Source organism: Numida meleagris, chromosome 3, assembly GCF_002078875.1.
Source record: "Numida meleagris isolate 19003 breed g44 Domestic line chromosome 3, NumMel1.0, whole genome shotgun sequence".
Taxonomy (NCBI): Eukaryota; Metazoa; Chordata; class Aves; order Galliformes; family Numididae; genus Numida; species Numida meleagris.
The window spans coordinates 95,716,641-95,740,045 of NC_034411.1; the positions used below are offsets into that span (position 1 = coordinate 95,716,641).

General features: G+C 44.1%; 3 protein-coding genes and 1 long non-coding RNA gene across 7 annotated transcripts in view; 2 read left to right on the top strand and 2 right to left on the bottom strand.

The window, feature by feature from the left end:
* The window catches only part of CMPK2 (cytidine/uridine monophosphate kinase 2), a 6,046-nt gene extending 4,683 nt beyond the window's left edge, over positions 1-1,363 (bottom strand). The window contains exons 1-3 of the mRNA XM_021392540.1: positions 1,264-1,363; positions 1,070-1,184; positions 88-289 (exon numbers count right to left, since the gene is read on the bottom strand). Coding sequence (XP_021248215.1) covers positions 88-289; positions 1,070-1,184; positions 1,264-1,353 — 407 coding nt within the window. The 5' untranslated portion in view covers positions 1,354-1,363. The remainder of the gene's footprint in view (positions 1-87; positions 290-1,069; positions 1,185-1,263) is intronic.
* Positions 6,014-12,441, top strand: RSAD2 (radical S-adenosyl methionine domain containing 2). Its single transcript, XM_021390755.1, has 6 exons — positions 6,014-6,555; positions 7,043-7,204; positions 7,841-8,070; positions 9,360-9,509; positions 10,538-10,570; positions 11,115-12,441. Exons 1-6 carry the CDS (start codon positions 6,225-6,227, stop codon positions 11,277-11,279), a joined length of 1,071 nt encoding a protein of 356 aa, XP_021246430.1. The 5' UTR covers positions 6,014-6,224; the 3' UTR covers positions 11,280-12,441.
* LOC110395839 lies at positions 12,546-14,975 on the bottom strand. The gene is made up of 3 exons (XR_002436652.1): positions 14,658-14,975; positions 13,258-13,433; positions 12,546-13,174 (listed from the first exon to the last, which is right to left on the bottom strand). It is a non-coding gene; the product is annotated as an uncharacterized LOC110395839 (long non-coding RNA).
* The window catches only part of RNF144A (ring finger protein 144A), a 60,038-nt gene continuing 51,711 nt past the window's right edge, over positions 15,079-23,405 (top strand). The window contains exon 1 of one of the 4 annotated variants that reach the window (XM_021390759.1): positions 15,079-15,234. The gene's annotated coding sequence lies outside the window, so the exon portion shown is untranslated. Of the gene's footprint in view, positions 15,235-15,656; positions 15,676-23,405 lie in introns of those variants that run through there. The other 3 variants (XM_021390756.1, XM_021390760.1, XM_021390758.1) reach the window with 3 other exon arrangements.

A 23,405-nucleotide genomic window follows, 5' to 3' on the forward strand; every position in this document is an offset into this window, starting at 1 on the left:
CTCTCCTCTCCTCTCCTCTCCTCATCTCTTTCCACTGAGCAACTGGATGATGGTACTGATGTAAGAGCACTTCTTAAATAAACAAACCTGTCTACAATCACAGGTGCCTGAGTGGATGCTTTCGCTATTTCCGAAGCAAGGATGTAGTTGCCCGCAGCATAAAAGGCCCTTCTAATGGGTGTTGGCTCTTCATCAAATATTGTCCTCCACTGGCTGATGCAAGCTGGCGGAGACCTTAACAAAACAGCGCCCAGGGCATCCTTAACTGATTGTGTTACTGTGGTTTTGCCTGCATTTCATTTACAAAAGGAAACATTTGTTATATATCACTTCAGATACAGCTGAATTTTAAAAACCGAAAATTGCTCCTATTTTTTTACTCAAAGTACATGTTTTGACACCAGTGTAGCCTGAGTGCCTTGTGATAAGGTTTTCGGTGGAAAATGCTTATGAGCCTGACTCAAAGGTTGTTACTCCACTTCTAGGTCTCTGGATGTCCTTCTCTTCCCTCCCACTGGTTCTCCAGATTCACTCCTTTAAATGCATTATGAAACCAATTTCTCTATGTACCCATTTACAGTATTTTTCTATGTGACGATCTGCGTGGATACTATCAACGAATACTTGCTTTTTAGAAGGGATTTTCAGTTCTCTTTGACAAAAATACAGAAAATAAAGTTATTCAGAAGCAACTCACACTTCTCCCTGTGACAAACTGTTGCCAGTTTCCTAGCCCACTACTACTTCAGCTCTTGTAGTTGAGTTTACTTGTCAGCAAAAGTATGCTTCATAATCTGCACAATAAATACAATTTCCAGCATGCCACATTTTGTGTTTCTTCATTTACATAGACAACGAATTCAACACACAGAATGAAAATTAGCAAATGAGAGAAGGTAGACTGGTATTTATAATAGTTAACTGTACATGTCACAAGTCTGTAGGATTTCCTGAATTTTTGAAGATAATTCGTTTTTTATGACTTTTAAAGCCTTAGGTGTGTCTCAAAGCCATAGTGGTTACTCTTCCCAGCAACCCCTACTGCTCTTCACCCACACCACGCTCCTACCTGTGGCATCCAGACCCTCAAACACCACGACGGGAAACTCTCCCTTCCGCTGACTCTCGGGGCACTTCTCCAGTATGTCCAGCACCGCTCCGGCCTCCGGAATCCGCGTCGCGCACTGCGGGAGAGAGTTAAACCTTCGCACCTGCCTGCCAACCGCACGGCACGGAGCTCCCCGCGGCCCCCCGGGCGCTCACCTCCCGCAGGCGGCGGCGGACGGCGGGGGCGGCGGCGGGCAGGGCGCGGCGGAGGGGGCCCGGCGGCCCCGCGGTGCAGCCCCGCAGCATCGCCGCCTGCTGCCGCTGCCGCACCGGGGCGGGAGGAGAAAGGGGAGGGCGGTGTCGGGGAGCCGGCGAGAAACGAAACTAACTCGTGGCTGTGAGGAAACGCGAGGGCTGTGCCCCTGGGAGAAGGGTTTTCTGCTCCTCCTCCTCTCGTTTGGAGGATCACAGGAGCGCTCTCCGGGGGATATCTCTCCGTGCAGGCTGGCGGTGGCTGGGGTGGAAGTGAAAGTGTAAAGAAGATAGCGGCAGATGGTTTTTTGTGTTTCTGATCTCCTCTCTCAGATGACCAGTGATAGAATCCGAGGGAACGGTACGGAGCTGTGTCAAGGGAGGGGCAGCTGGGTATTAGGGAAAGGCTCTGCACCAGAGGGCGGTGGGCATGGAACAGGCCGCCCAGGGCAGAGGCACGGCCCCGAGTGCTGGAGTTCAAAGAGCGTTTGGACATCGCCCTCAGACATAGGGTTGGATTTTGGGTGCTCCAGTGTGGTGCCAGGAGTTGGACTTAATGATCCTTGTGGATCCCTTCCAACTCAGGACATTGTATGAATCCATGATTCTTGACAGCTGCTGTGAGTGACGCTGTCCAAAACGTGGATTTGTGGTTTTGAAATATGTATCCACAAAATAGGAGAACCTGCAGCAGTCCCATTCTGCCCTTTAAATAGCTGGAAAACTGCGCCTTGGAGATTCCCAAGTTGACTTCTGAATATCATAGAATCCTAGAATAGAATCATTAAGGAAAAGATCACTAAGATCATCTAATTCAACTGTCAAACCACCCCCACACTGCCCACAAACCATGTCCCTCAGTGCCACATCTCCACATTTCTTAACCACCTCCAGGAACAGTGACGCCACCACCTCTCTGGGCAGCCTGTGCCAATGCTTCACTACTCTTTCTGAGAAGAGATTTTTCTTAATATCTAAACTGTACCTTCCCTGGCACAACTTAAGGCCATTCCCCCTAGTCTTATCGCTAGTTACGAGGGAGAGGAGGCTGACCCCCACCTTCCCACAACCTCCTTCCCAGCAGTTGTACAGTGCTGTAAGGTCTCCCCTGAGCCTCCTCTTCTCCAAACTGAACAATCCCAGTTCCCTCAGGTGCTCCCCATAAGACTTGTGCTTCAGATCCCTCACAGTTTTGTTGCTCTTCTCTGGACATGCTCCATGGCCTTGATGTTTTTCTTGTAGTGAGGGGCCCAATAATGAACACATTTCTTGGGGTGTGGACTCGTCATAGCTGAGTAAACATAGAATATAAAGGAGAGTACACTCTGCAAGAGATTCCTCGGGAGCTTGAACTTTAAACTCATAACCTACTTCTTTCAATAAGTGCCCACTACTAATAAAACTACTGACTTTGGTAAATAACCATTCAACAATCAGCTTATTTACCACCTTCATGATTTTATAATGCTGACTCAGATTTCTCCCTCAGGTTTGTCATGTAGAAGTGAGAGCCCTGTCTGCTGCTCAGCTTCCTTGGTCATTTGGTTCCAAGGACAACTTTAACACCATGAGGTCCTGCTAAGATGTGGGGACCAGAACTGTACCACTTCTCAAGGTATAGCTCTGTATGCCCAGTTTGCACAGATCAGCAAGTCAATGACATCTCTCTTACACTCAACACTTTTCCACATGTTACTAAATTTGTGTTGACTTTTTGGCTGCTGCGTCTCACAGAGCCAGTGGTTTCAGGAGGGTAACTGCACTCTGAGATCTCTTTCCTGAGATGGAAGTTCAACTACTGAGCTCACCATTATGCAAATATGGTTTTGATTATTTTTTCATATGTGCACTGTGTTACATTTCTCTACACTGAAGCTTATCTGCTACATTTTTGTTCACTCAGCTCTTTGAGTTCCAACTGACGCACAGCCAAGTTTTGCTTGAAAATCTGACCTGGTTCCTCATTGACTTCTCTGGTTCCTTGCTTGTCTGTTTTCCTTGTTTCCTAACAGTACTGCTGCCTTTCCCCGATGACTGAATGTTTACTTTCATTTTCCATTTTCCATTTTCCCCTCCCACCACACTGATCTGACCCAGTTTACAGGCATTCCTGAGCCAAGCAGCTGGTGCTTCTTTCCATTTTAATAGTATGTTTAAGAGATCACTTATGTGTGTGACTTTCTGCTCCACTAGCTAACTACTTAAAACTATCTCTGTGCAAGATTTCAGGTGCTTCACACCAAATTATAAATAAATAGCCAGGTAAAAACAGAGGAGACTGGAGTTCCCTTTTTTTTTCTCCAGGACAGATCTTTGTGTTTAGAATAGATGTAGAGAATATAGTTCTGTTTTGAAATTAACTGACACTAACATTTTTCAGTTTCTTCAACTGAACCTTCATCATTTTGTCTTCTGTATAACAGGAAATGATATTGAAGAGCAAATGTGCTACATATGTGAAAAGCACTGTTCTCCTGCAACATTATTTTCAAGTTCTGCTTTTCTAGCAAAAAGGGAGCACAGCAATATTAGCCACGTATAGCTTGTTGGATTCTTCTATGCCAGTCATGAGTCTGTGTGCCATCCAGTTTGCCATTAATACCAGCATTCAAACTTTTCTGAAAGATTATATGTACATTGAAAATATTTTTGATGCATATCTGATGAACTGAAACACACTGAGTTCTGGGGTGCCATTCTCTCACTGCAAGAGTGCTATCAATAACAGAGGGAAGGTGTCAGATCTCCTGCCTCTTACGGAGACCACCGTGCTTTTCTGACCCACTTGTTGAAGGCTGTAGGCCAGAAAATCAGTCATTGCTTGCAGCGTTTACTGTAGATTGCTAGTACTTGTACATACTCAGGGGGCACATCCAGGTCTGGGTTTATGTTGCAGTAACAATCAGACATGGGCTTGGCACGTTATGCAGAGAGCATCATCTGAAAACACACTCAGTTGAGGAAAAAATTAGAGAGATTTCATAATTGCCATTTCCTAAGAAAGATCAAAGAAAATTATAAAGAACAGGAAGTCTTGAGTAAACTTCAGTGTTAAGTTCCCTATACATTTTTTTTTTTCTGGAAATACAGATCCTCTCTTTCAAAAAAGGAACACAGTTCAAAAATGGTCATGTTTTACTTTACTCTTTACTCTTCAGACATGCTCTCAGAGTTTTTTTTTGTATCTGATGTAAATCTTGTGTTGAGATAAATTGGTAGTCATTAAGAATTTAAATTGATTTTGGAAATTACATATTTTGAACCTTATTTTGCCATATGAGACGCACTATTGGAAGTCTTTAAGATCTTGTGCCTACCTACCACAAGCATTCTCAGTAGAAGATCATAGAATCATAGAATGGCTTGGGTTGAAAAGGACCTCAAAGATCATTCATTTCCAATCCCCCAACTGTGGACTGGTTGCCCCCCACCACGGGGGCCCACCCAACTTGACCTTGAGTGCCTCCAGGGATGGGGCACCCACAGCTTCTCTGAGCAGCTGTGCCAGGGCATCACCACCCTTTGAGTGAAAACTTTCCCCCCTAACATCTAATCTAAGTTAAAGATGACATGAGAGCCTGCAAGCTCTATGCTTCTTGTAGCAGAAACGATAAGGCCTCATCAACAGGCTCCCCCTGATCAAGAGTCCTGAAATAGACCCCAACCCACAGATGTCCTTTGCTTGCCCAGTCCCTGATTTTTACCCATAACTGATGTTCAGCTCAAAGAAGAGAGAACGTTGTGCTCCCTGTAGTTGCATTGGCTCAACTTGGCATGAATAAAATTTAGAAATTAGGTAAGAAAGTAATCTGAATTGGAGTAGAGAAGATACAACATGGGAGAAAGTTTCTAACATGAAGCAGAGGGGTTATGTAGTTGAGGGAGGAACTGAGGATACCATAAAAGCCTGCTTTCATCCTTAAGCTTGTGTCTTACACAAACCTGAAGGAGCTGGAAGGGCATGTGGATCATATCTCATGTGGGCAACTCATTGAAACGGTCTCTGCTGATAAACTCCAAGATCATTTTGGAAACTCTCAGGAACTGAGATGTTTCCTGTCATACTGCAACAACCCATTTGTGAGGTGGTGTTATGAAGGCCAGACGCAGCAGGAAGGCTCTCTTCCCACCCTGCTGACATGGATCCAGCAAAGATGGCTGATAGAGAACCTGTACACTGGCTTAGGGGGAAAGCTGAAACCCCATCTGTTATGCTCCAGCCATTAGTGGGACAGGTCAGCTCCAGGAGAGTGAATCCTAGAATCATAGAATGGCTTGAGTCGGAAGGGACCTTAAGATCACCTACCTATAATCCCCTGCAGTGGGCAGGGTTGCCAGCCACCAGATGGATGGCCCCATCCAACCTGGCCTTGAATACCTCCAGGGATGGGGCATCCATAGCTGCTCTGTGCCAGCGCCTCACTGCGCTCAGCAGAACACAAGCTCAGCTGTCACCTTGCCTCACCCTTTTCCATTGCAAGAACCGAAGCCATGGAGCGCACACCCAGTAGGAATCCTCAGGTGCTGAAAGTGCCTGGCCCTACGGAGGTGACAACGGCTACACCGTGGCCTCGAGAAGAGCGGGCTCGGTGCCAAATTTCTTCTCAGCGAGAAGGGAAAGCGAAACCCGGCGCTTCCCCCTGCCGTGCGGTACCGTGCCGCGACAGGCGGGGCGAGCTGTGCCTCTGCTCTTTTATAAAGCGGAGCGCCGGGCTCCTCGCTGCGGCGTGAGATCCGAGCCGGACAGAGCTGAGCATCACAGAGCCGAGCCTGACAGAGCTCAGACGAACCGAGCCGAGCCGAGCCGAGCCTGACCAAGCTGAGTTGAGCTGTGCCGATTCGAACCCATCAGGGTCAAGTCGAGCAAAATTGAGTCGGTCCAGCTGAACCTCAGTGCACCTCTCCGGGTCGAACCGAGCCGAGCCATGCTGCTGGGCGTGCTGGGCCACCTGCCGCTGGCCCTGGCGCGGGCGGTGCTGGCGGCGCTGCGCGGGCAGCTGAGCGCGCTGTGCTGGGGGCTGGTGCCCCTCGTTCTGCCCCTGCCCTCCTGGAGGCGGCGTCCGGGCTGCAGCCCCAGCACCCCCGTGACACCCCGGGAGGACCAGGACGAGACGGTCCCGACGCCCACCAGCGTCAATTACCACTTCACCAGGCAGTGCAACTACAAGTGCGGTTTCTGCTTCCACACGGCCAAGACCTCCTTTGTGCTGCCCCTGGAGGAAGCCAAGCGGGGGTTGGCGATGCTCAAGGAGGCAGGTGAGTCTGGGGGACACCAGGAGCGGTACGGTGAGGGATTCACGGAACCACAGGCTGAACCACACTGCACTGAAGAAGTCAGACTCTAGCAGGGTCTGTTCTGCTAGGACAAGGGGAAATGGTTTCAAACTAAAAGAGGGAAGATTTAGACTGGATACAAGGAAAAAGTTTTTTACTTTAACGATGGTGCAGCTCTAGGATGGGTTGTCCAGAGATGCGGTGAATGCCCGTGCCTGGAGATATTCAAGGTCAGGGTGGATGGGGATCTGAACAACCTGATGGAGCTGTAGGTGTCCCTGTTCATTGCAGGGGAGTTGGACAAGATGGCCTTTGAAGGTTCTTTCCAGTTCAAATGACTCTATGATTCTTAGTCATCTTGTAACTGCCATGGTCAGGTTCCCTCCTAATATTGCTGGAGTGGGGTGCTGGAAAGTAGAAGTCAATAGGCAGATAGGCTCATAGCATCATTCTTTGGTTTGTTTTCTAGGAATGGAGAAAATAAATTTCTCAGGAGGAGAACCATTTCTTCAGGACAGAGGTGAATTTGTAGGCCAGCTGGTCCGGTTCTGCAAGGAGGAGCTGAAGCTGCCAAGCGTCAGCATTGTGAGCAATGGCAGCCTGATCAGAGAACGGTGGTTCAAGAAGTATGGTAAGGAAAGCTCACTGTGCAGAATAAGCGCTGGTGGGGTTCGGGAGACATACTGGAGCAGCCTCCTGAAAGATGCAAGGAGATGGCTTCTTAGTGGTTCATTTTCATGTTGGATATTAGGAAAAAATTATTCTTAGAAAGAGTGGTGAGGTATTGGCACAGGCTGCCCAGGGATATGATGAAGTCACCATCCCTGGAGGTGCTCAAGAAATGTGGAGGTGTGGCACTGAGGGACGTGGTCAGTGGGCATGGTGGGAATGGATCGATGGTTGGACCAGATGATCTTAGTGGTCATTTCCAACCTTAATGATTCTATGATTACAGTACCTGCAAAACAAAAGTAACTTCCAGTGAAATACTGTTAATTACATGTCCGAACACTTGCAGTCAGTTCTATTTATTCTCTGGTACACCAGCATAATAAAAGAATAGCCCAGCCTGTCCCCATAATACTAGAAAGGTGGTGTGCCTTTTGAAGATGACACTGCTGTGGCTTTTGTGGTTGATGCAGTGTTTTCACAGAACTGTAGTTGGATGATGCTTGGTGACATCATGAGGAAGTGAAACTAGGCAGATTACAACAATGTCCAAATGAAAAAAACTGAGTGCTAATTGATTTTTGAAACTTGTTTTCAGGTGAATATTTAGACATTCTAGCAATTTCATGTGATAGTTTTAATGAGGAAGTCAACGTTTTAATTGGCCGTGGTCAAGGAAAGAAGAACCACGTGGAAAATCTGCATAAACTGAGGCAGTGGTGCCGAGAGTATGCTGTTGCTTTCAAAATAAACTCCGTGATCAACAGATTTAATGTTGAGGAAGATATGAATGAGCAGATCAAGGCACTCAACCCTGTGCGCTGGAAGGTAAGAAAGTAGTGTGCACCATAGGTCACCCTTCAGAGAAAACTAATAGTGGAATGAAGTTCTGGGATTCTCTGAAATTCTAATGGCCTCTGTCAGGCCTCCAGCTCCAGCTTAGGGTGGTATTAGGGGACATCTTATCAGTGTTACGTGTTGTTGAGATGGGTTGTCTCTCCTTCTGCCTTTAAATGGAGCCCAGTATGTCAAGAATCTTCCCTGTTGTGATATTTACAGGAAATTACTATTTCACCATATGTAGATCTATTTTTTTTATGATTTTAAAAATAAGACGGAACGTCTTTAATATTTGATAATGTGTCACAGTGTAGAGAAAATGAGGAGAAGTTAGTGTACAATGATATGTAATTAGCAGTGTAGAACTTTATACATTAATGTTCTGTTACAGAGTATTAGTGGACAGTGTGTATATATTATAATGTATTTGACTAGCAGTGCATTAATTGATACATTATGTTATCAGTTTAAATATGGGTAGAGATAATGTGACTTACAAATAGGGGACAACTTGTCTAATAGTTTCTCATTATTCTATGATTGTGTAATTTTATTTGCTTCATGGGAATAGGCGTACACACATGATTTTTTCAGAAGCAAAATCACTGTGGGCAAAATCTTCAACTTATTAAAGAAGCATAAAGAAAATGTGACATACATTTTAACATTCTATCAAGCTTCCTGGCCTATTTTCTTGCTGGGGTTTCTGAGTTTGCTGATGGCAAAGGCATCCTTTTTCCCCCAGTGTCTGTTCTGAATGTATTTGAGGACATGGCCTGTAGAAGGAGTTCATTAAGTAGACAAACTTTTTTTTTTTTTTTCTGTGGAATCTTCTCTATGTTTTTTGTGGTCATCTGAAGCTAGCTAACCTTACAGTTCCCAATCAACTTAAAATAATGAAGAATACAGATTGGCTTGATAGTCTGCATGCCACATAGCACTTACCAGCATCTGTAATATAACCATACTGATTGAGGTTCCATCAGAAGTTTTTTTTTGGCTGTGATTATCAGAGCCCTCATTAACACCAGAGCAGTTAAGATTTATGTGGAAATCTGGTCAGGAACCATGACTGTGTAATTGCATTTCAAACTATGCAATGCTAATTTGATAAATCTTTCGTATAGTACTCACTTAATCACAGTTTCTACAAGTGTAGCTCCACTGACAGAAAAAATTAAAGATATTGCTACCAGAACTACTGAAGGCTTTTGTAGTGTCTTATCCTCGAGGCTTGTAAAGTCATAAAATCTTACCAAGGTGTGTTTTGTCTTCAGGTGTTCCAGTGTCTGCTTATTGAAGGGGAGAACAGTGGGGAAGATGCTCTGAGAGAAGCAGATAAATTTGTTATCAGTGATGAAGACTTTGAGCAATTCCTGAAACGCCACAAAGGTGTCCCCTGTTTGGTACCTGAATCTAATCAGAAGGTAAAATTAAGACTGTCCTTTCATAACTTTATTTTTTGGCTAGCTGGAAAGATAGTTGAGAACTACTAGGTGTCATGGGAATTAGCACTTTCTCTATTAGTATTGGGTTAGAAGAACTACAGTGAAGCCTAGTCAGCACCTGGTTTTGTTACAGTGGAAACCAAGGGTTTTTATTTTCTTTAAGGCTTCCTACTGAGCACAAAGTTATTAATTAAAGAATAAAAAATCATTAATCTCAGTCCTATGGAAGCCAGTAGGATTCCTGTCACAGTGTTGTGTGGCCCTCTGAATTGTGTGGATATAAAAAGTATCAGCACAAAAAGAGTAGAAACTGAATTTTCCACAGTTGAGTTGTGAACTCTAAGCAATAGTTATAACCTGTGGAATTGGATATGCCTTCCCTAAGAGTCTGATAGGTTCAACATCAAAGTAAAGACAGTCTGTACTCTTGGTTCTCCTTTCACTTATGAAGGTAATTTCTGGGGGGACATGGTGGACAAACAAGTAGGAGATACCCAGGAGATGCCCATTTAGCTCATCAAGTGTGTCTTACTTCTACTCTTGGCTTATGCAGACCTGAGAGCTTTTTGATCTGGGAGATTACTACTGACAACTTTTTCTGCTGAGGTGATAATTAAACAGCTCTGCTTAAATAGTCATGTCATTTGTTTGGCAAATGACTTACATTGTTTTGCATTCTAAAATGATTAATTTTTGCTGATGCTGAAGTTATCAGCAAACTTGAACATTATTTAGAGCACCCTTATGCAGCTAGAAACCCACATTTAAACTTGACAATTAAGAAGTCATATTCAAATCATTTCTGCTTTGTTCATGTCATAATAATAATCCTGTCACTTACTCCCGTAAATTTGATCCTGGTTCACTGAAATCCATGGGAAGACACTACCCTGGTTCAAAGACTTGGATCAGACATTGAAAGAGTAGTTTAATTGTTTGTCTTGTCCTTGACTTTCATGAGAGTAGAATTTTCATTTGTGTACTAATATTTTATTTTAATCTTTCAGATGAGGGATTCATACCTCATTTTGGATGAATACGTAAGTCTTTGTTTTTTTTCTTGATATTTGCATGCTAATATATGCCTATATGTACAACAGTGATAGCCAATTTAATTTTTTCTATGTATTCCATAAAATAATTTTTACCATATAGTACAAGGAACAAGTGTAATTTCTTCCTCTCAAACACAGTGAGAATTGAATATAAGTGTAACCTAAGGAGGAATTGCCATTAGCTTGCATGTGTAATCTTGCAAATCTTAGAGATATGTCATTGCTGCTTTCCTGTAATTTAAAAATATAGAGCTTGTCCTGAAAGCTGTTTCAAGGAGTCCACTTATTTTACATATAGTCAAAGAAAAGCATTAAATCTTCAGGATTTTGGGTATGGCTTTGTTCCTGTGAATGTACGTCACTGTATCTAAGCATGAGCCTCTGAGCCATCCGAGGACTTCAGCAAAACTCTTCATACGCTTATGCAGGCTGTTGTGGGATCACAGTGCAAGTTCATTCTGCTTGATTCTGTAGAAAAATTAAGCTTTTACAAATTAACTTTCTCATGTATTTCATACTGATTTTCCAGATGCGTTTTCTAAACTGTAGAAATGGATGGAAAGAGCCTTCCAAGTCTATCCTGGACATTGGTGTAGAAGCGGCAATAAAATTCAGTGGATTTGATGAAAAGATGTTCCTAAAACGAGGAGGAAAGTATGTGTGGAGTAAAGCAGACATGATTCTGGACTGGTAACTCAGTACACTGAGTTGTGACGTGCATTTTGGAAAGAAAATTGTGTAAATATGTATATTTATATAGGTGTATATATATGTTGAATGCTGTTAAATACAATATGGTATACCATACAGACTGATGTATAACTCAATACATGAACATGTTAAATGTTTTTAGGATGTAGATTATCTTCTTGCCTATTCACTGGTTGAACGTTACTGAGCACCTACAGAGCCCTTCCAGGACTTAAGGGCAAACCATTAAAATGTTGTTACACAGTATCTCACACAGTGTTAAGATAAGTGTGCTTGCAAGAAAAACAAACAAACAAACTCATTATAAAAAGTTGGAGTGGTTGATAAGTGGAAACTCATATGAGGAAATGTGTTTACGGAAAGGTTTTTGCAGTTCCTTACTGGCTCACAAGAGGGCCCACGGGCAATCCTTTGAAAACAGCCCGCTTCTTTTTCAGGGGTAACAGAGGGTCAGAATCTTGTTATCGTTATATGTACTTAACAGGAAATCAGGATTTTAGAAGATATCATTTTTCACTTTTAAAGACTGAACTGTTAAAAGCATCTGTTGTTTCTCTCCCTCTCCTCCATATATACATATGGCATTTGCAAAAATGTTGGGAGATGTAATTTTCTCTGGTAACATTGTTTTTAGTCATGTGAGACTATTATGTCTCCTAAAACATGAAAATGAATTTTACCCAATGACAAGCAACTTCTTGGTTCACACTGACAATGACCTTAGTTCTGACAAAGATTTACAGTGAAAACAATGTTTGCATTTTATTCATAACTTTGTCCATACTCCTTTTATCTGCAAAAATTGATTTATTATTTTTAATAGCTTTGTGCACACAAATCTGTTGAAGATCCTTTCTGAAATGAGTGAATAATATGTAAGGCACTTCATGCGTGTCTTCTCTTGAATACAGGCAGTGCTTCTTCCCGTGCTTTCTGTTTTGCTAAGGCATAGATGTGCAAACAACAAGGCTCATATATCATGTGCCCTTCTTTTAAGGGTTGCTGATTCTTACCTGCTGGTTGCCAACTGGCAGATACTGAGTGAAACTGATGGGGTTTTGTGATGGCTCTTTCTGGTTTGAAGAGCTAGCAGCATCAATATAAAGTAGAAAATAGACAAATAAAAACACCCTGAGATAATTAAATATGCTGCCTGCTTTCTTGGTTTTCTGACAATTTTATAGTTTTCTAATTACAGTTTTTCAAAGCTAATGGTCCCATCCTCCCCAGAGCTCTATATGGAGGCCTGGGGATAACCTTTGCACAAACAGTGCTGAGTGGGTGCTGCTCGTTCTCACTGCCCATTGCACTTGCTGCCCAGGCTGCCTCACGTGTCTAAATTCTTTCAGACATTGGGAGCCAGCATGCATTAAGTGTACTGTGTAGAGCGCACCTTCTTTCCCTTTTCTGATTGTGCCCATATCTTTACAGATTTTTTTAAAAAGAAATGTTTTGCATTCACCCAGTGCATCTTCAGAACTGAAGGGGAAAACTCTTAAACAGGAGCTGCTACTTCTGAGTAACAAAAAGGTGCACCTCTGAAAAATCGGTGAAAATGTTTCAGTTTACAGTTCCTTCCGTTTCTGTTTTTACTGTCCTAACTGCAAATGCACTGTCTCAATGGTGCTCCTTTGCATCTTGCCCTCACTTCCGATGCATTTCTGTATTTTTTTCCTCTTATTAATACTCAGTGACATTTTAAATGTGGCCCACACGCATTAAGCCCACAGACTTTTGGCAGCTGTTCCGCTGACCTCCGCTGGAGTTTTGCCCGAGTGCCAACTATGGGCAGTGCAAATCTGTGTGACTGCAGTGCTTGACTTCCTCTGTGCTCCTGTAGCTCAGGCGTGAAGTCTGGCTTCTTCCTCAGCACTGACGCTGCATGATTGATAGAAAAAGAGTATTTTCCTTTGCTGCTGGCTCAGCCCCAGCCCGAGGGAAGATTTAGTGCATCACTGTACCGCTAAATCCACCCGCTTGCTGCTGCTGCAGAAAACGCCAGCTGTATCGCGGCACGCAGATGTGCCATGCACAAAACCCCATTCAGAGCCAGAAATCCTGCCACGCTTCCCTGAGTGTTCTGCTCCGTAAATGGCCATTGTTGTGCTGCAAGAGATCACTGTGCTGCAGGAGGAAGCTGCAAGATAAACAAAAGGAGCTGAGAATGTGAAAACGCAGTGAATAGTTTGAACACGAAGGCATGGAGGATGGTTTTAATCACAAGGTTCTAAGTTATTTCTTAAAATGTTGAGGATTCTGCATTGCCTCTTGCTGCCACACATAACTGAGAAAATGTTTCTGCTCTGTGTGACACTCTTCTCCAGAGAAAATGCCACATTGTTGTGTACACTGTAAATGAAGAATTTGCCTGACATGGTTTGACAGACAAACATAAAAGTTAATGAATAGCTATTAGGATTTTTATACACAAAATTCATTTTCGGCATGAAATTAAAAAAAAAAATTGGCTGCAGCTTGATTAACCTAGATTATTATTATTATTATTCATGTTGGGTTACAGATAGATTCGTGACTTTTATTCTGTGTTTGGGGCTAACGTTCAGCATGGGACCAGAGGGTTAATACTGGGTTCAGCAGGGCTGCTCCCAGGCTGCAGGGTTACGTGCACATTGTGACCCTGAGAGTCACGGTGTAAATTTGTGTCCTGAGAACACAGATATGCCTAATTGCATTTTCAGGTGTAATCCCATAGCTGTGCAGCCACTACAGTGCTGGGTCAGGCGGCAGTTTACACTGCAGTTTATGGGTATTCCGCAGCTCTTCCTATTTTTAAAAGTTGTCCAGATGAAAGTTTGGGTGAATTGTCTCAGTTTAAATTGGCAGGATTATACCTTGAGTAATGGGTAGTACTGTCATGTAAGATGCATTTTACAATGCTCTCTTTTTCAGTGTGAAAGAAGTTCAATGTGTTTGAATGTTGAGATTAATTTTTGAATGATACTGTCAAATAATTTGTGCTGAACATTCTACATGAGTATGTTACACATTGCAGTAAAATTTTCTACTTTCCTAAATTTGCCCACCATTTCCTTCTTTTTTTTTTTTTTAATACAACACAAACCCACAATAGCTGAATAATGGCAGCCTTCATGCGAGCTGCTATTGTGGACGAAGCCCTGTATTTAGCACCAGGCTCTGCCTGCGCTGTGCCAGTGGCAGCACTGGGTGGAGAACAATGGTGGAGAGCCTCCTGCCCACCTCTGCAGCTCGATGGCTTTCTTTTGTGCTTCCCTGTTGCTCCATACATAAGCCAACAACAGGAAAGCAGCTCCCGGGGTTTGCTTATTTTTTGTTTGTGACGGTTTTGTCCCTTTGCTAAACAATGCTTGCCAAACAGCACCTGCAAAGCAGCCTCGTGGTTTCCTCACGTTTCTCCTCTTCCTTTCCTTGCAGCAGGGCTGAAACCTTTCTGCCTTCCTTTGTAAAAAAAAAAAAAAAACATTGTTTTTTCCTACCGCCGAACGACCTGTTTAGCCGCCGGCCCGCAGCCACTGCCAAGCCAGGACAAAAGGAAGGAGAGCGGCGCAACGCAGCACGCCCGGCCTCTGCTTGGAGCAACGCGGCTGCCAAGCGGGAAAGCCCGGCATCCCCGCGCCGCTCGCGGCCACAAGGGGGCGCCACACGCCTGGCGCGGCGCAGCGCGGCGCGGCCGCTTCAAAGCGAGCGGCGGCGGCACCGCGGCGGTTAACGGCGTTCGCGTAGCTGTGGGCGCGCCCGCCTCCGCGCGCCCTCACCCCACCCTCCGCCGCCGCCGCCGGCCCCGGGGAAAAGCCCGCGAGCGGTACCGGCCGCGCGCACTTCGCTCGGTGGCTGCCGGTGGGGGGAGACCATGCGCAGGGCGGCGGCGCCCGGCCGCGGTTCCACCGGGTAGCGCCGCGCACCTTCGCAACCTTCCCGGCGGGGGCTGGAGCGGAGCGGTAAGGCGGAGGGCCAGGGGCTGCGGGGCGGGGGCGGTGGCAGGAGGGCTGCTGCCGGCGGGCTCTGCTGAGGATCCCGGAGGGGTGAGGGGCTGTCCCCACAGCGGGTGGCCGCGGGGTGCCCGGAACCCCTTACGTAAGGGCCCCGCGGGTCCTCCGGCGCCGGGCTGACAGCCGCCGGCCTCGTCCTTCCCGGGCGCGCGGTGCTACGGTCCCGTCGCCGTGTGCCGCCCGGCGGCGGGGTGGGTGGGGGGGGTGGAGGGCACGGAGCGCTGCGCTGCTGGGGCCAAAGCCGCCCGCGGGGCGGTGGGCGCGCACCGGTGGAGCCACTGCCCGCGGGGCGGGGAGGAGAGCCGTTCCTGAGAGTTGTGTGCCTGCTGTCCTGAGGTTTGCACCGAGGAGCTCGCCCTCCATCCAGAAGACCGTTCTCAGCAACGCACGGTGTGGCTTCTGGGGAGAAATGGTTTTGTTCGGGTCGCAGGGTGAAGAATTAGGAGCTGGAGATGTTTTCTCCCTTATTTTTTCTACATTCGCTGCAATTAAGAGACGCTGCCATTGATTTTTTTTTTTCTTTCTTTTGAAGTGTCTGAAGAAGCCATGTGCGTGATAACAAGGTTGCTCTCCCCTTGAAACCAAGGGTATCTTCTTGAAGTAGCAGCTTTGTGTCACTTTGTTTCTATGGCTCCTAAACAAGGAGTGCCTGTGGGGCAGGCTGTGGAGAAGTATGCTGCCCAAATTTCCCTCTGTTCTTGGAAATACTGTTATTTCTACCCTGGAACAAGTCATACTGCGTTCCGCAATAAGTAGGAAGAACGGTTTATAAATAGATCCATATGTTTATATCGTTCACAGTGCGGCCAAACAACTGTTTATGTTGTGAAATGGGATTGCTTCATTTCACATCACTTTATCAGTGCTGACCTAGAAGAGGCTGCAGCTGAAGTGGTGATGGTCTTGGGCAGAGTGCTTCTGGAAATGTCATCAGTTCCAGTTGCTTGGCGTTACAGCTTGTGGTTGCTGGCCTTGCTTGTTGTCTGTGTGTTTTGCTTGTGGACCTGAGATCTAGTGAGGGGGTGTGGCTGGGGAAGGAGGTTGCGTGGGGATGTTCGGGGCAGACTGATGCCTTAAGCAAAGTGCTCATACCTCAGGGGATCTTTGCGGCAAAGGAGGGGAACTTATATAACTGTAGGAGAATTTGGATAACTGTCTTGTGGTAAGGTAAAATGACCCAACTTGAAGTGTGTTGCATTCCTAAAATAAGATTAAATGAGAAGAATTAGGAAGGGAAAAAAAAAATCTTTTGCTTAGGAGTTACTTGAAAAATATAGTATTTTTTTTTCCTTGGGATGATGTTTTATTCCTTCTCCCCTATGTTCCCTGGCCATCAGGTTTCATTATCCTCTTGTGCAATTGGAATGTTGCTCATGATAGGGAGAAGCCATCTGTGCTTGAAATAAGAGTGCAACGTTTCAATGTGATGCAACTCCTTTGATTGAGACATTTTTTAGGTAAAAACAAGGGTTAATTTTTGTCCTTTCCAAATGTTCTTTGCTCCTGTTCTAGGAACTGCTAGGCCAAATCATGTGTTCATCGTCTACAAGATGTTATTGTAGGGTTTTGTCCTTGAAGCATAATATCATGAGTTATCTTCACTTACAATCTGGATTCTGCATAGCTTGGTATTTTAAGGCAATAATTTGTGGGAAATGATATTGTAATGAACTGTTTTTGTTTTAGAGATTTTTTCCAGTGCTACATTCCACATCTTTGTCACATTTTGTGTGCATTTTCAATTTTTTTCCCCTCGAATAACTTGTGACAACTTTCCTTTCAGTCAATGGAAAGGACAAGGCTGCTATCCTAACCATGAGTTTTGGCTGCGGTGCCATATGGGGAGGATATGAATGGCCTCAGTGTATCTGCTGTATTTACAAGAATGCTCCCATAAGCTGGCAAAGAGCTGTTGTTTTTCCCTGCATCAGCGCTGGGAGAGCAAACAACAGCTTGGATCATCCTGCAGTTTGGTCTGTGTGTGTGTAGCCCCTCTCTCTCCTAGAGAATGGGTGTATGGGGAAATCAGAATGTGCTGCATTTCTTCTTGTGTTTCCCTTGGAGTTGTACTGATAGGCAGCTGTGTCAATAGGCTGTGGCTTAACTGGGAGATTTGCTTTTAACTGGATGCCTTTTCTTACATCTCAAGTTGCAAAAAAGGAAAGGGAAAGTAGTTACACATCAACACATCACTCAGCTGGGTTTGGTAATTCTGCTATGCCCAGCTTAGGCTGTGGTCAGCTGTTCTTTTTACAAGGCAGTTATTTTCCTCTGCGGAAAGGAGCTCGTAATGTTTGTACTTCACTGACCTTAAGGAGATCAGGCAAAAAGATCATAATGATAATTTTTATTTCTTTTCTACTTCTGATGGCTGAAGGGAGCTGTTGAAAACACACTTGCTTCTCTGCCTGCATGCTGAAAAGCAGTGGGAATAACTTGATATTTCACAATCTGTATGCTTCAAATCAAATTGGAAATACTTAGAGCTTTCCTGCTTGTGAAGTCACTGAATACTGGAGCTGAGAGTGCTTGTACAAAGCTGATTTTCAAATACCTTGGCTGCATGCTGGTGGTGATATTTACAGTGATGGCATGTAAGTGACCTTCCTCAAATTGCTGGGGGGGGGGGGGAAGAGGAACAGAGAAAGTGAAATAATGTCTGGTACTTGTTAATTACTTACCGTGAGAAATAAAACCTTCATCAGATGGATCTAGTTTTGGCAAGACAATGGCATTTTCTTCCTATAGGATCACTTCCGTCTTTTCATCCAAAGAATGGCAAGTGGGTAGCGGCATCTTACATGGAAAGACCTGGCTGTGTTGTCTTCCAGGTACCGCTGTGCCAGTTTAATGAAACCGCATCCTGTTCACACAGAGTGGAAACAACTTAGGATGGAAGAGGTGGACTAACACTTACATAATGCAGCCTTACGTGTGGTGGATGCCCCACCCCTGGAGACACTCAAGGTCAGGCTGGACAGGGCTCTGAGCACCTGATAGAGCTGTGGATGTCCCTGTTCACTGCAGGGAAGTTGCACTAGATGACCTGTAAGGGTGCCTTCCAACATAATGATTCTCTTTTTTTCCACCACATAACATCCAAAGGATCATCTGAAATACTTAAGAGTGAAGATGGGCCTTGAAAAAAATAAGATTTTGACTTTGTGTGCTCAGGCATAAATTCTTTTGCTGTACACAAGTGCTCGGTTTTGCTTGCATTGATCAAAACTTTTCTTCTGAGCAGATAGTTTCCATATCTTTGGAGTGTTTGTATTTACTTTGGAATTTCACTTGGAAACTGGATCGGTAAAATTTCCAGAGTACTGTAGTTATTCCCCATTATCATAAAACTCCACCATGAGCTCATGCAATCTGTGAAATCCATCACATCTTCACCTTGTCCTGCCTTCATCCTAGCTCCAGCCCTGTAAATAGAATTAAATGCTACCTGACAACTGTAGGACACATCAGCTTTTGTGGAGGACTCCTGAGTTTAGCTAGTGTAGAATATAAAGGAGAATTCAGGAAACTATATTAAAGCACCAGTCCATTATTGGCCTTCTGCAGTCTGTTTCATGATCAGCTTCTTCTTTTGCTTCCTATTTCTGCCATTGCTGTTTACCAGATAGTCTGCTTCATGTCTCATTTCTGGTGAAGATCAACACAGAAACGTGTAGGTTTCTTAATCTTCCAGATGATTATTATTAATCTATTTTACTATAAGTACACAGATAGCTGTTATATATTACTTATAGTAAGTATAAAATATTTTTACCCTCTAATTTCTCCAAGCAATATCTGTAAGGGGGCTGATCTGGCAGAACTGCTGACAGAGCTGAGTGTGTCTCAGCCGCAGTAGCTTTCCTGAAGCAGTCTTTACCCTGGTTTATGGTGCCTTTCTCTTTCTCAGTGCCTTGCCTTTGAGGTGCACCCTCTCCTGATTTGGATGTGCTGATCACTAAGCTTTGGTTCTGCTGACTGGGAGCAGTCTCTGCCCATTGCAGGTTGTTGGGATGTGCCAAATGTTAAGTCTCCTTCGTAACTACCCTGCTGTGTGTAGAGGGCCGAAAACTGAACCCTACCTGAGCCAACCTACCTTTGAGCTTGTTTGTGTGTATAGCTTCTAGGAAGCAATGAAACAAACGCAGTACTCTGTGAGCTTGGTTACGCTGTTATGAAGTTTGTTCATATCTGTATTGCTCAAGGCAGTTGTGTTTTTATGGGCCGTCAGCAATGTTTGTATTTCATGAAAAGAAGATACAGGTTATTTAAATCTTTTTTTGTTCTTCTATTGCTGCTTAATGAAGGAGTTTTCCTTCATTTCTCTATGCCTGTCTTGAGAAATTCATGCATCCAGATGGAATTACAGCAGTGTCCTGTGATCTGGGTGGCCAGGCTTACATCTCCAGTGTGATCTTGTAACTGCAAGTGAAAATTCAAGGCTGAGCTATTTGCAGTCAGTGTGTATATTAGCCTGGCTTTCGAAGAAAATAGAGATTATGTGCAACTCCCTCTGTGAATGTCTGTCTTTCACTCTAGCTCTTAATAACTTTTAAACCTCTTGACTAATTCCAGTTGCATTTACAAGAGGGGTAGAAGCTTATCTCCAATAAACCCAGCAGTGGGCTGACAGCAGGCAGCCTGAGCAGATGGAGAGATCCTTGCAGAAGGAGCGGCTGCAGCCTGAACTCTTCCTACCACTTTGACACACGCATTCCTAGGAAACTGGATTTTGCTGGCTCAGTTGCTTACGAAACAGCTTACGTTGTGGTGCTATTTTTTTTTTGACCTTATCTCAAATTAAACTATGGCTTCCTTTATGAGTATTTTGAATATGGAGAAGGAGTAAATGTTTAATTTTATTCTTTAACTGCAACTTACTTTGTAATACAGCTGGAAGTGCATGAGGAGAGGAAAAAAAATGAAACCCCAAAACTTCTGTTATATTAAGTACTTAATGAAAGCATAATATATTATTATAATGTTAATTCTCTCTTGTTAAAATAGCTATTTCAACTTGCTTCCTCCATTTGCTAGTTCTGTCTTGCAACAGCAATTCTTCAGAGACCCACAAGCTTTAGGATTCTGGCAGCCTTTGTGTATAGGGATCGTTCCCTGAATGGAGCATGCTGTATGACAGGACACAAACTAAAACAGTTCTGTTTTATTTCTCTTCTGTATTGGTTTTATGTAAACAGTCTCCTTCTGCTGGTCCCTTTTGCTCACTGGCATCTATTAAACACACCTTCTTGTTTTCTGTTTTCTTCTTCGTGGTGGTTTGGCTACTGTTGTATTATCATCATTGTCCCTCATGTATGAAGTATTTCTTGTCATGTGTTTGGAACCTGGAGGAGAAAACACCTATACCCACTTTCTTCCATTAACTCTGCATTACTTTTACCTTTGAACACTGCCCTTTCTGGCCCTTGTGGGGAAATGTGCTCACCAGAAGTATGCATTGAGATGTTTGATTTGTGAAGAGGCAATCCATATTAAATTTTTGGAGAGAGGAAAGAAAGTATATGCACATGTGCACAAAAAATACAAGCCCTCTCATTAAAAGTTTTTCATTTTAGCATTTCTTATGCTCTTGGTACTACTGATTGTTGCTGACACCTTAGATCTTGAGAGGTTTGCAGATGATGTTTCTCTCTACAGTGAATTAGTAGGTTATGTTTGCGTCAGTCACTGTGTGTGTAGCTTTCTAGCAAAGCTGTAGTGGGAAGATGCACCGGGTTTATTCCCTGCGCATGGGAGCAGTGGGCCAGCTCAAGCATGTTGTTTGTACTCACAGCGTCCCAGAGACTGGCCTCAGCTGACCCTCAGGGCCTGACTTGCTGGCTGTGTAGGCCAGAGGGTTGCAGGGCTGTCCTGATGAATTGGGGTGATACTGAGCAGCTTAGCCATGTGCTGGGTCAGCAGCCTGTGGGGCTCCTGAGGCCACTGCTGGGGTCAGGGCCTTCATGCCCTGGGTAAGCTTCAGGCTGAGCAGAGCAGGCAGCTCTTTGAGCCTTTCACCAAGAGGTGAAATCCATGAAGGAAGGCTCTTAAGAACAATGTGACGGTGACCTTTGTTGTTATTACATGTGTTGACACCAGCCACTTCACGTGCTATCTCGTCTGCAGCTCTGATGGTAAACAGTCAGAGGCCCAGAAGGTCATGGCACTTCCTCTGCTTGTGCTCACCTGCGGGGTGCCGGTTTATCTCAGGGCTCTGAGATAGCTTGTTTACCTTTTGAGTGAAGTGACAATCTTTGGTCTTGGGAACTGTGTCTTGCTCCAAGTAGCGCTGCCGAGCCTGGCAGCTGTCCATGCTGTTGTTGGCTCCAGTGCTGCTAATTGGTCCTGCCCCATGCTTTGGAGCTGTGTGACTCTGAAGGAGCCTGTCTGCACCATTCGATTTCATCCTTTGCTGTGCTGCAGTTTCTCATGCTGCAAAAGCCACTAGAACTTGGCTGGTGTCAAATGGCTGCTGTCGCTGGGCATCTGACTTGGCGGTCATTCAGGATGTGTAGAATCCCATATTTATCTCCTTTCTTCTGTGATGTGATATCCTGCTGGAGCAGCAGTCTCAGACTTGGACTTTGTATGGATTTATGTATGTCTGAAAATCCGTTCTGTAATACTTCACCGGTGTCTGATATTCAGGGTGAAGTATATAATTCTTGCTTGTTTTCCTCTCCCTTTTGCATCTGTGAAGAGGCACCATAGTAGGATGATAACCCACTTTTCTTTCATCTTTTGTTTCAAATTGACACTGTATTTGAAAAAATCTAACTTCAGAGGGAGCAGAAGTCTAGTTCTAGCTTCAGTTCACATTGGATATTTAGCTTAAAATCAAGTTATGACAAATCCTTAGACGGCATATAAATCCAAAGAGTGTGATAGTCTTTTTAGCAAACTGTCAGTTAGCGCTAAATATTTTCACCAGTCATTTCACATTTCCATTAGCTCCTTAAACAGCTGAAGTTCACAGATTTGAATGAAATCTCATGTTTATGGCTGTGTTCCCTGCCTTTAAATTGAGACTATTGCTTTGAAGCTTTATTGTAGTTAAAGGTAGAAGTGTTTCTAGAAGGCTGGCTGCTTGTTGGGAAGATCGTGGATTTGTTTTCTGTTGTGTGAAGGGTCTTCAGGGGGGAAGGGCAGCAGGATCACACAGGATTGCTGCTTCTTCCTCTCACCTAGGGATCTTTCCTCATATATCTTCAATTATCACCCCCTTGAGACTGTCCTGTTCCTTTCACTGAAATAACTGGGTATTTTACACTGTGATACCAACTCATTCTTGTCTTGAGGTGTGAAAGAAGGGCAAAGATGGTGCTTTTCTGTTTTCTTGCTTTTTTTCTTTTTGAATAACAGGTTTTGTGCTGTCATAAGCAGAATGTTAACTAAAAATTTAAATTGGAAAGGGTCAGGATAAAACAAAAAGTAGATTGTTATATCTGGATGTCCTACCGAAGTTGCCTCAACAAACGTGAAAATCCATTTGTCTTCTAACTATGAAAGGAACTTTCATATGAGACTCCATTAATATGTATGATATGGGAATTCCAGTTCTGTTTTGTGAAAGTTCTTAAGAGTCTGGAGTACCCAGAGTTTGATATAAAAGAGAGGAAATTCTTGTTCTGTCTCAAAATTTCTTTGTAGCTAGAGTAACTAGGCAAGTAAGCTGAGATGAAAGAGTTGGCCGAAATCTGCCAGGTTACAGTAAGGTCTAGATCTTTCCTAGTATAAAGATTTATGATAGATGCTTTTTTGGGCTTTTTTTTTTAATGTTTGTCAGTTGTGCTGAAAAGTGGGTAAAAGTCTTGGGGTATGGGCTTCTAAAGAAAAGCAATAAGATAACTTTATATTCTTCAGTAAAGCAGGGGGAAAAAAAAACAGAAGTTCTGGCAATTCAAAATGGCCTATTCATTCACGTAGCAGGCTGCTCACCTCCCTATTGAGAGGGGAAGGGGAAAACCAACATGTATGGAACAGCACTGTTGGGTCAGAATTTCTTTGATGGAAAAGAGAACAGTTCATGGTATGCTGATAACTGTATAAAATTAAAAGCAAGCAACTTGCCTCTAAACGGATATTTCGGGGTGGTGATTAGGATGACAGGAGGTATCTTT